At 44.1% G+C, this 11,184-nt stretch overlaps 1 protein-coding gene across 1 annotated transcript; it reads left to right on the top strand.

Moving 5' to 3' along the window:
• The first annotated feature begins 74 nt into the window (after nucleotides 1-74).
• Nucleotides 75-9,675, top strand: utp6 (UTP6 small subunit processome component). Its single transcript, XM_042103573.1, has 19 exons — nucleotides 75-392; nucleotides 629-713; nucleotides 892-933; nucleotides 1,058-1,150; nucleotides 1,473-1,520; nucleotides 1,691-1,754; nucleotides 2,508-2,626; nucleotides 3,555-3,632; nucleotides 4,393-4,474; nucleotides 4,587-4,668; nucleotides 5,042-5,217; nucleotides 5,583-5,662; nucleotides 5,820-5,897; nucleotides 6,347-6,526; nucleotides 7,865-7,945; nucleotides 8,384-8,493; nucleotides 8,594-8,660; nucleotides 8,816-8,888; nucleotides 9,148-9,675. Exons 1-19 carry the CDS (start codon nucleotides 301-303, stop codon nucleotides 9,300-9,302), a joined length of 1,785 nt encoding a protein of 594 aa, XP_041959507.1. The 5' UTR covers nucleotides 75-300; the 3' UTR covers nucleotides 9,303-9,675.
• The last annotated feature ends 1,509 nt before the right edge of the window (nucleotides 9,676-11,184 follow it).

Below are 11,184 nucleotides of genomic sequence, written 5' to 3'. Positions count from 1 at the left end.
TAATTACCTTTAATCATTATCAAAATAAAACAGTGAGACTTCTGTGACTGAAGTGGTGGTGTTGCAGCTCACATTTGCCATGGGTCAGTGCCAATGCGCCATGCAAGGTTTCAAGACGGAACGTTAATCGTGGGACACCGGAAGTCGAATACATCACAACTTTCACACGCGTGTGTTTCTCCAATGAAGCTAGTCAAGGTGTACACAGTGCGTATTTAGTGAAAAAAACAAAGTAATTTATCAAACGGTACGTATTTATTGATTGACATCATTACACAGTGTTGAAATTGACGTGGAAGAATGGCTGAACTAGTTCAACGGCGAATAGAGGAGAGGATTCCTGAGCTTGAGCAGCTGGAAAGAGTTGGACTGTTCACCAAAAAGGAAATCAAGTATGTGTAGAAAGTTTCATTGTAATGCACATTTTGCTCAAGTTATCTGTCAGGCAAATGTCGGGTGGAATAGCCGGACTGTCTGCCCATAAACAAAGGCACCGCGGTTTAATTTTATTTTGCTTTTGAGATTAACTTGGCTTAATACAATATTGTACTGAAATGTTACTGATCATACTGTAAGCTAACGCATACGCGTGGAAGGTTGTCTTAACTTAGCATAACATTTCTCGCAGGTCTATGCTGAAGAGGACCACTGCTCTAGAATACAAACTACACAGAAGGGACATTGCTAAAGAGGACTTCATTGCATACATTCAGGTGTGGTTTCAAAGGCATGCATTTGGTTCTCATTCAGTCATTTCATTGTCGTCCCTTACACAGGCTTTGGATGAGATCTATAAAATAACTTGGTACGATTGTCCATTGATCTTGGCCTTTGTTGTAACACTATCACACTGAATATCTTGGACCAATAATATCTTTGATCTCTTTTCAGTATGAAATCAACGTGCTGGAACTTATCAAGAAGAGACGAACAGTAAGTGTTTGGGGCCAATATACTCTGTAGACCTTGTTAGAATAATGTGTTTTCTTCATAGAGTTTATGTAAAGTATTTCACATGTGTGGGGTCACTTACCTGTTCTTTAATACTGCTCCCTAGAACATTGGATACCATTTCAAGAGGGATGACATTGAGTTCCCCATCATGCATAGAGTCAACAACACATTCCGGAGAGCTACGTCTAAGTGGCAGGTCAGAAACTCTTTGATAAATAAACATATGACAATAGTATTAGTCTACTAGGGTGCATACATAGTAAAAGTGAATGGTCTCTGCGTTTGAAAATTTGGGATTGGTCTGTCTGTTGATTCTTCCCATTCAGTTGTAATGTTATTTTAGGAAACCATTGGTCTGTGTGTTGAGTAATGTTAACAAGTAGAGGTATGGAAGTGTATGATAGTAGCTGTAAAAGTGTTATCAGACATGTTCTCTTAATGGCTTAAAAATGGAGATCATAACAAAAGGTCCACTTCAACATGGGTAAAAAAGACCCCAACATGTATTTCTCTTTCAGGAAGATGTCCAGTTGTGGCTGTCCCATGTAGCCTTTTGTAAGAAGTGGGTAAGTAAACTTCTCTCAATGTGTAAGATCTCTGCAAAGTGGATAACACACAGGCCTATCTGTGGACCTGAATGGATAACACACAGGCCTATCTGTGGACCTGAATGGATAACACACAGGCATATCTGTGGACCTGAATGTAATGTACATCCTTTGGTTTCTCTCTCCAGTCCACAAAGGGTGAACTGAGCAAAGTCTTCTCGTCCATGCTTGCTGTCCACCCAGACAAACCAGGTACTTCACGTGTGGTGTTCTGTTTAAGCATGTATTTCAAAATTGAACACTTAATTAGTTACTTATGCTGCTTTCTATTTGTCTCGTAAATCATCGTACACTCACCCGTACAACATGTACGAATGAGTGGCTATAGGAACGTGTTTCTCTCGAGCCACGAGGGGCATTAGCAGGAGGCTAGTCATTGTTATTGTTTTGTGCTACATGTAGCCTCTAGCTAAACGGCTGGAAAACAAATTGTTACATTGTATTGCACCGGATTGAAGCAGCAATGTAATCTAGTGTGTAAGAGCATTACATCAACATTAACATGACCAACACAGTACATATGCAAAAAAATACATGTCATCTCATCTCAACTATGGACGCAGCCATGTTTGTTGTAAGGTCGTACGTCCACCTCGGGGTACCCTAAAGTACTCCGAGGTAAAGTGGGCGTGCCTGCCCAAAATGCCGCAAGAAAGCTGGGTAATTTACAGTTTCTAACTCGGGCGGCGGATTTACGAGACATTTACGAGACATCTCGAAAGCAGCATTAGTTGTTTTTTGACTTGAAGTTGACTCAAAGGCAGCAACGTTGGTAGGATTTTTCTCAATCATTATATGTGTAGTACCTTTGGCAGTTTCCAAATAGCATACGAATTGAATGCATCCTATACATGTCCACTACACCGTCTGTGTGAAGCCGTCATTGAAACAGACCCAATCTGACCCCCCCCCTCCTCCTCCTCCTCTCCTCCTCTCCTCCTCCAGCCCTGTGGGTCATGGCTGCCAAGTGTGAGATGGAGGACAGGGGCTCGTCAGAGAGCGCGCGCCACCTGTTCCTGCGAGCTCTACGCTTCCACCCCGACAGCAAGAAGGTCTACCAGGAGGTGAGGAGCTGGCTGGGCATGGCTAACATACAAAATGTTACTAGTCAAGACTAAGTAATGCAAGCCATTTCGAATATTTAATATAGCCATATTCAATGCTATATTAAATCCACACCAAAGGCACCAACAGTCAATATATTTCTCCAAAGCCTTGTTTCATTTGGTTTATGGACTCTTAGATGGTCATGGAATAGATTGTTAAAACATTAATTTGTCGAGATTAACAGTCTTGTAAGCGGAACTAAAGTTTCCCAGATAGCGTTGTGGTACAACAAAGGACCAACAACTTCCTGCCTTCATGGGATAATTGCGTCACGTTCAGGTTAATTTGCATAATTTGCGTATCACCCAACTTCTTGTCGTGCCAGAGCTGCTGCTTAAACAACCATGCTGCCTTCTCCGAGATGCTTTGCGAAGGCGTGAACTTTGCCTCACTGTCATCCATAGCAAATGAATGGGATCCATGTGTAGCAGTGGATGCGAACGCTCCATGTTGGTGGATCAGCACTGTAAGGGTTGGTTTCCAAGACACAGATCAGGCCTGTGTTGTGTAAGAACTCTACAACTCAAATGGACCCTCCAGATTGGCTGCTCCAGAATTGGTGCATGACTCCGAGACTAGAATTAGTAGCTGACTTGATCAAACATGTCTGGTAATGGAATGCCATGGGTTGCCTACACTGCAGCAAAGAAAATATGGATGCTTATTTGGGCCTGAGTCATAATAGAACAAATTCATATTATTTGTTCAGTGGATGCTTCTAGGGGCATTTGAGATGCAGCGCTTGTAATGAATGACTTGAACAAGCATTGATTTGTGCCAGTAGTTGTTGCTGCCGCAGCGGTCTGACTGTTAGTGTGTCCGGGCAGTAATTCTGACTGTTTGTGTGTCCGGGCAGTAATTCTGACTGTTTGTGTGTACATACAGTATTTCCGTATGGAGCTGATGCATGCGGAGAAGCTGAGGAAGCAGCAGGAGGAGTTGGAGAAGGCCAAGATGGACGTGGTGAGCTCAGACAATAGGGCACCCCGTGAGGGTCGGCATTGCTATTGCAGACCTCAGGTCCCGATATGGACTCAAGGCTGAATCACTGAATAATGTATTGGGATGTATGTTTATGATGTGACCACTATACCACCCTCTGACTGTCAATTAAGGTGTAAACAGTATAGAGAGTAAAGTGTTATATAAGTTATACAGTTATACAAATATAAATCTGTTTTTTATATCTGTTTACACATGCTTAGCATGAACTATTTCTCCCATCCAGAATCAATGTTGTGTTTAGATGAAGTCATTGCAGGTTTCCACTTGCCTACATCAACTACAGCTAATGCCTTCAGATATAGATGGAAACGATGTTTTCATGCAATATTAAATGCATTTGAATAAGACAAGTCACCAGTGTTGCACTTAAGCTGCAGGGAGATCTAATCCCAATGCATGCTCGCCTGTTCTCAGATCAGCGTGATCAGAGCTAAACTCATTTCTATCACAAACACGTCCGCAGTACTTGTAAATTGGAATGCATGCATGTAATCCCAGGTCGAATTAATAAATGTTTAATAGCAAGATGTTTAAAGGCACTTATGACCTAGTCGTGGTAATGTGAAGGTGATTATTGAAGTCTCTGCTCTGTGTTCTCTCTCTCTCTCTCTCTCTCTCTCTCTCTCTCTCTCTCTCTCTCTCTCTCTCTCTCTCTCTCTCTCTCTCTCTCTCTCTCTCTCTCTCTCTCTCTCTCTCTCTCTCTCTCTCCTCCTCTCAGGGGGAGTATGAGTTCTCCCCAGAGATTCTCAGTGGCAAGCTGGCCGAGGTGGTGTACAGAGACGCCACTCAGAAGATCACAGGTGATTTTTCCTCACAGTCTCGTCCAGTTGAGGCTGAGTATTTGTGCGTGGTCCTGATGCAGTGAGTTCTGTGCTGAGACTGATGCTGATGCTAATGTGGGTCTCTCCACAGGAGCGGAGTTCATCCTGTCCCTCCTGCAGATCGCCTCCATATTTGACTTCACCAAAGACCTCCAGGCCACCATCCTCCAAGAGTGAGATTTGACTTACTGTTTAAAACTGCTGTTTTATCAAAATCCATTTGATTCAGTTCCAAATTCATAAGAATGTCAAAGGCCAGAATGATGTTTAATTGCAGTGAGATTGGAAGGGCAATGAATTCAATTGGGTGATTATTAATTGACAAGTACCATCAAACCAAGATGCCAATTTCTCATCATTTTCAATTCAATATAAATATAAAATTCAATTTTTGAATTTTTATCACATACTGTACAAAAACAGGGTTTCAAAAGAACACCAGCATATTACAGCACACAGCTAATTCAACAACTGATAATTGTTCTTACTGTACAAAATAAATGTCAACAGGACAATTACAGGCCATTTGAACATTTGCTCTTGTAGGCTGCAGAGCCAGCACACAGACGACTCGGTGACGTGGGACTTCATGGCCAAGCGTGAGCTGGAAGTGACGGTGACACCGGATCTTCAGACGGCCAAAGGCAAAGCCTCCGATACTGACCGCAAGGAGGAGCGGTGCTGCGCCGTCTACGAGGAGGGCGTTAAGAACCTCAACACAGGTAGGAACCACCACACCCATATTGGTAAAGTTGAGGAACCTTAACATGAGTAGGATCCACACACGCATCTGGCTTGCTGGCAGGCAGCACTGCTGTGCATGACGGACTCTGGTCTGCTCAAATCACCCTCTCAAATTCCTCCTAATGAAAAGGAGCTTAGTAGGAATCATGGCAACTTCCAGTTTCTTCTCAACCAACATTGTGAGCAGAACAAAATATGACGCATACCTCAGAATTGTGTCTCACACAGAGCATGTCAACAATATGCTTTCAATAAAAGAACGTCTCTTTGATTAGCTATGACCAGCCACAAACGTGCGTGCTAGTTACACAACTCTCCGTCTCTCTTTCTCTCTGGGTCACAGAGGCCATGTGGACGTGCTACGCCAACTTCTGTCTGGACAGATACAAGAGGAAAACTAACGTCCAGGAGCTGAAGGACAAGGTAAGTGCTCCGTATTTAATTATGTATGGATTAGTTTTATAAGGCTGCACAGAGAGCAGTTTGGGTCTGGAGGGGACCCGGCCCTGGAGTTCTGGAGGGCCGATGGCTCATGGGACTGATGTGTTAATAACGTGTGTGTGTGTGTGTGTGTCTGCAGAGAAGAGAGAGGCTACTGAAGGCACTGCAGGGGGCTCACCAGGCAGAGCTGCTCCCACAGACCCTCTACAAAACCTGGGTACGTGAAGAGAAGCAATCCTTTGAGATGGGTTTGAAATGTGTCTACATGCGTGGATCAGTACTCAGGCCTCCTATAGGGTCTACTGCAGCAGATAACATCAACATTCATACATTTCGGTTATAATTAGGTGATATCAATGATGCCTTTGATTACAATGTGATTGTTGTGAGCACCGCACTCGACAGTTCTTACAAAAATGATCAAACTTGTTATGAAAATATCACACTTCTATTTAGTCCAGCTTGATGATGCTTTGTAACATGCAGGGACTGTATACAGTAAATAGAAATGTAAAATATGCGTGGCGGTAATGAGACCTACATGCCTTAACCTCATCTTCTCCTCTGTGGTCAGTGAGACCTACATGCCTTAACCTCATCTTCTCCTCTGTGGTCAGTGAGACCTACATGCCTTAACTTCATCTTCTCTGCTCCTCTGTGGTCAAGCTCGAGGCCTCGCTGTCGTCAGGCGACGAAGAAGCCACCGCCCAGATTGCCACGGCAGCCACCCGACGCTTCAGCCAATCGCCGGAGACGTGGAGCCTGGCCCTGCAGACATTGGTGAAGCTGGGCAGCGCAGAGGCGGGTGGTCTATTCCAGGAAGCGCTCGGTCACGTGAATCCCAAGGTGGCTGCTTTTTGTCAGCGCCGTTCGCTAGCTCGTTGCCCGGCTTTTTAAAAGTGGGACACCTCCCTGATACTCCAAAGCCTGCCCTAATTAAAACCCAGCTCCCCTGACATATTACCTCTTAATGAGGAGCTCTCCAGCCCGACAGTGAACGGAGGAGACCTGGGGGTTGGGGCTGGAGGGGAGGAGGAGGAGGAGGAGGAGGAGGAGGAGGAGGAGGAGGAGGAGATAGGGAGAGCCCAAACGTATACATTTCCTGTGTGATACTATGAGTCAATCTGGGGGCTGTTTCACAGAACCTAGATAGCGGCGCCTTCCTTAGTGAGCTCCCTTCCTTAATATAGCAGAGGGAGGACGGGGGGAGGACATGAGGACGTGCTCAACCGTATGCATTCCTTGTACGGTACTGAGTCAGTCTGGATAGAAGTTATGGTTATGGATTTAGCAGACGCCTTTGTCCAAAGCGAAGTGTCGTCTAAATAAATAAACGTGAGAGCGGTGTAGCGAGGCTATGAGTGGGTCAGGGCCCCTTCGTCTGCGCCAGACGTCAGGTGAGGGCAGCCAGCTGTGCGGAGGGCAGGCCGAGTCCGGCCGTCTGCGTTCGCATTGTTTGGAGAGTTCTTTTCACAAAGCCACTCATGATTACAGGCAGCACAGGGCGGATTAGGAGCCCCCAGTTATGTAACACTTAACAGGGCACAAAAGAGCTGTTTATATGCCAATGCATGGAAAATCCCACACACAGACACAAACATACACACATGCATTACACACAGACACAAACATATCCATATATATATATATATATATATATATGGATGTGTGTATATAGAGCCTGGTGGTCTTGACTAATATATATATATATATATATATATATATATATATATATATATATATATATATATACCTTAGGCAGCTGTGGCCTACTGGTTAGCACTTCGGACCTTTAACCGGAGGGTTAAGTGCCCTTGAGCAAGGCACCTAACCCCTCACTGCGCCGGGATTAGTGTGTGCTTCACCTCACTGTGTGTACACTGTGTGCTGTGTGTGTTTCACTAATTCACGGATTGGGATAAATGCAGAGACCAAATTTCCCTCACGGGATAAAAAGAGTATATATACTTTACTTTATATATATATATATATGAGTGTGTCTACACACTGATGGAAGAACAGAGCAGGAACATGGAGCAGGACATGGTGGCTTTTAGGAGGCTTGTAGGAAGTGTGAGAAGTCTGAACAATGCTATGAGCTGGTCTCACCCTCCCTCTTTCCCTCCTCTCTCTCTCTCTCTCTGTCTGTCTGTCTGTCTGTCTGTCTGTCTGTGTTGCCCTCAGGAGAGCCTGCCTTTGTGGCTGCAGTGGATTCAGTGGAGCGAGTCCAACCGAAGTGCTGAGGAGACTGAGGCGCTGTTTCAGGTAAACCCCCCCACCCCCAACCCCCGTCCCCCTTCACCAACAGCGCACTTCAGTGTCACCCAGCAGGGGAGGGGAAAGCAGGGAAACAGGCACGAGTGAAGGCACCTGCACATGTGTGAAGTCTGGGCTCCACGCCTGAGCAAACCATCAAGGTTAACCTGGTGTTTTGTTCCCCATCAACTGATCTGTGGCCAGTTTTTAAGTGTTTTCCTGTAAGTGTCGAGGTCAGGGCCAAGACGAGAACCGACCTGATTGTGTTACTATAAAGTCACCGGGGCAGCTGTCTGGCACTCTGCCATCTTTGTCCGGCACAAGGCTCGCAGCCCTAAAGAACCTGTGAACCCAGTGACGCTGTACCATCGAATCAATGTCCACTGCCCTGTGATGAAGCTGAGCGTTCACTCATAACAAGGAGGGTTCATGTTTTTTCTCCCACAGAAGGGTCTATTGTCCCCTGTGCCAGACGTTTCTTCAGCAGTAAAAGAAAAGTACCTGGATTGGTCTTATAGAACAGGAGGGTACAAAAAAGCCCGAAAGACCTTCACAAGGTGTGTATACATTGTGTGAAAACATTTGTAAACAAGATCTTAACCTTTCAGGATTCTCAAATATTCTTAGTAGGGACTAACTGATCTGTTTTTTTTTTAGTTTGCATGAACATCGTCCCTTCACCAAGGCATTTTTCACCACCATGATCCAGATCGAGAAACAGCAGGTACGTTGACTGTTGGCAGGCGTGCAACCCGAACGCATCTGTGTGTGATTTCACAGGACACGGCTTAATGGTCATTGTCGAGCCGCACTCAAACGATTCACAGGATTGCATGCCATTTTTTTCTCTTCTTTTGAGCCGCTGCCCTCCTCTTTCAGGAAAGTTTAAAGATGAACAATGTGAGAGACTGCTACGAGCGAGCACTCAGGGAGTTCGGCTCCACGGACGATGGTAAGAGACTCTGCATCAAAGGGAATAAATGTCAAAGGGAGATGGATTTGCTGCAGTTGTGAATTTTCCACTTTTAAGTCTGCATCCATCTCATTACAGCAAGTCTCCCAGCAAGGGCCCACACACTTAAAATCTCTGCACGCACCGAGTCCCAGAAAGAACAACTAATCAAAAAGAGCCGGCATGAATTGGATACTAGCTAGAGTATCGAATCTTCACATGACCCATCCGTTTTGCCCGTCCGTTTGTTCTTTTCTAGATCTGTGGATGGACTACATCAAAGAGGAGCGTGGGCCGCATGGGCAACCCGAGAATTGTGGGAAACTCCACTGGCGGGCGATGAAGGCTTTGGAGGGCGACAACGTGGAGCGCTTCATTACCCTGTACACCCTGCTGCAGACAGGCCACATCTAAGGCCCCTACGAGTGGCACGTGTGGAAATTGGAGTTTGCCGACACGTTCTTGCTGCTGTACTTCTACAGTGTTATGTTTTCAAGATGCTGATGTCTCCGAAGGTTTGAGGGACTTTGGAATTTCAACCATTTTGTGTTTGTGACGTACAAGAGCATGTTTAACATTTTTATAGTGTTGTTGGAAATATACATTTATTAAGAATTTATTAGCAGATAACCATTTTTCCAGATTCATTCTTCTACTTAACACATCATGTTGTAGTGGTTCTGCCATTTCTACTTTGGAACACAGTTTCTATGCTATAAAACATGAATGGATGATCCTATGTTTCGAACACAGTGACTATGCTATAAAACATGACTGGATGATCTTTTTTATGTGGTTTTAGGCTACAGTACACCAAACATCATCTTTACAGCTGAAACATTCATTTTGCTGTCATGTCAAGTAACAGTCAACAAACGTATATACATAAAAACATGAGGCCTTAGTTCTACTCAACTATCGTAACACCACCAATTATCACCACTTTTGTTCAGAAATTCTAAAACAACAATGTTTTTTAACACTTCAAAATAACATTTACTAAATGAACCTGACATTTTTCAGTAGCCATAGTTGTGTAGATTTGAACAAAATCTGGTTTGGTTCCTAACGGGAGCATTTACTGCCTGAAATATCCGATTTTGTTTACCACGCTCGGAGTTATAGTGCTGGCCTGATGGGTCGCCTATTTACACCGTTTCAACGGCACATGGACGGTTAGACCGAGAATTCTCGTCGTGAAATTAAAATTCCACTGGAGCTCCAAGCGGTTGTGTACACGCAGCCTTACAACACTGTTTACAGCTCCTCGAGTCACGGTAAAATGTCATTTTTGGTACATAGCTAATTTAGATACACCTATGTTGTGCGTGGTTGCGTTTCTATAGGAGTCCGCTGTCTTGGTTTGTATAGAAATGGATATTAAGTGACACATACACGCAAGACGGTGGAAATACGGGACCGGTGGAAATAAGGGGAGTTACGATATCTGATTTACAGTCCTTGACCGTTATTTTCTCCTGATGCATTTCCTCAGAGAAACCACTCTGACATTGTTTGGTCGTGAGCCATGTTGGTCTACGAGGGAAGAGTGTGTTTTAATATGATCAACCCTCCTGCTGAATTATTGAGATGGAAATGAGCTTCCCTGGCTTTACACTAACAGACTTTTAAAAGCCTCCCTCATGGAAAAGCCCTTTTTGACATTCTAAATGAATGACATTTGACCATGTTACTTTAGTTACATTTCTATATTTTAAAATACACTACATTAGTCCTATCAACAAAAATAGTACAATAGACATTTAAATATTGTAAGTAAACTCTAGTCAGGTCAAATGAGAAAATATTGATCTTTTGACCGAGATATCTGGAACCATGGTAATAGTATAAGATACCTAGTCGAGTAAGGACACTTTCTGTTACTTTCAATGTTGTACAATAAATAAACAAGTACAGTAGTGATGTCCACTGTCTGCTGGACATGAGGCAGAGCCTGGAGTAGGAATGCAAAGGTCCAGGGATTTTTAAAAGATTTTCAGGGGATGTCCTGAGACCTGCACAGGGCAGCATTGTTAGCAACAGCATAAGCTGATTGATGGTCTGGCTCATATTTCGCTGGCCGTTGCTGGTCTTGTGCTGCATACGGTCAGGAGACTGTTGATGAACAGGTTCTGACCGCTGTCAAATAGTACAAAGGTTCAAATCGCGATGTTTCATGACTTTTGCATTATCTGTTAACCCTTAAAGGTGTAGGTTTTTGAACATTCTAAGTTCCGCAACAATTGAAGGTTCTAAAATTCTATGTTGAATTCAATGAACCCAGATATTCTTTAGA

Source organism: Alosa sapidissima, chromosome 9 (genome assembly GCF_018492685.1).
Source record: "Alosa sapidissima isolate fAloSap1 chromosome 9, fAloSap1.pri, whole genome shotgun sequence".
NCBI lineage: Eukaryota > Metazoa > Chordata > Actinopteri > Clupeiformes > Clupeidae > Alosa > Alosa sapidissima.
This window is presented reverse-complemented; position numbering and strand designations above follow the sequence as displayed.

Excerpts from the sequence above, each read along its gene's own strand:
- utp6 (XM_042103573.1), top strand. The coding sequence starts at position 301 with ATGGCTGAACTAGTTCAACGGCGAATAGAGGAGAGGATTCCTGAGCTT. Across the intron at positions 4,669-5,041 it reads CAGGCCACCATCCTCCAAGA|GCTGCAGAGCCAGCACACAG; the intron begins GTGAGATTTGAC and ends TTGCTCTTGTAG. Across the intron at positions 7,946-8,383 it reads AGACTGAGGCGCTGTTTCAG|AAGGGTCTATTGTCCCCTGT; the intron begins GTAAACCCCCCC and ends TTTCTCCCACAG.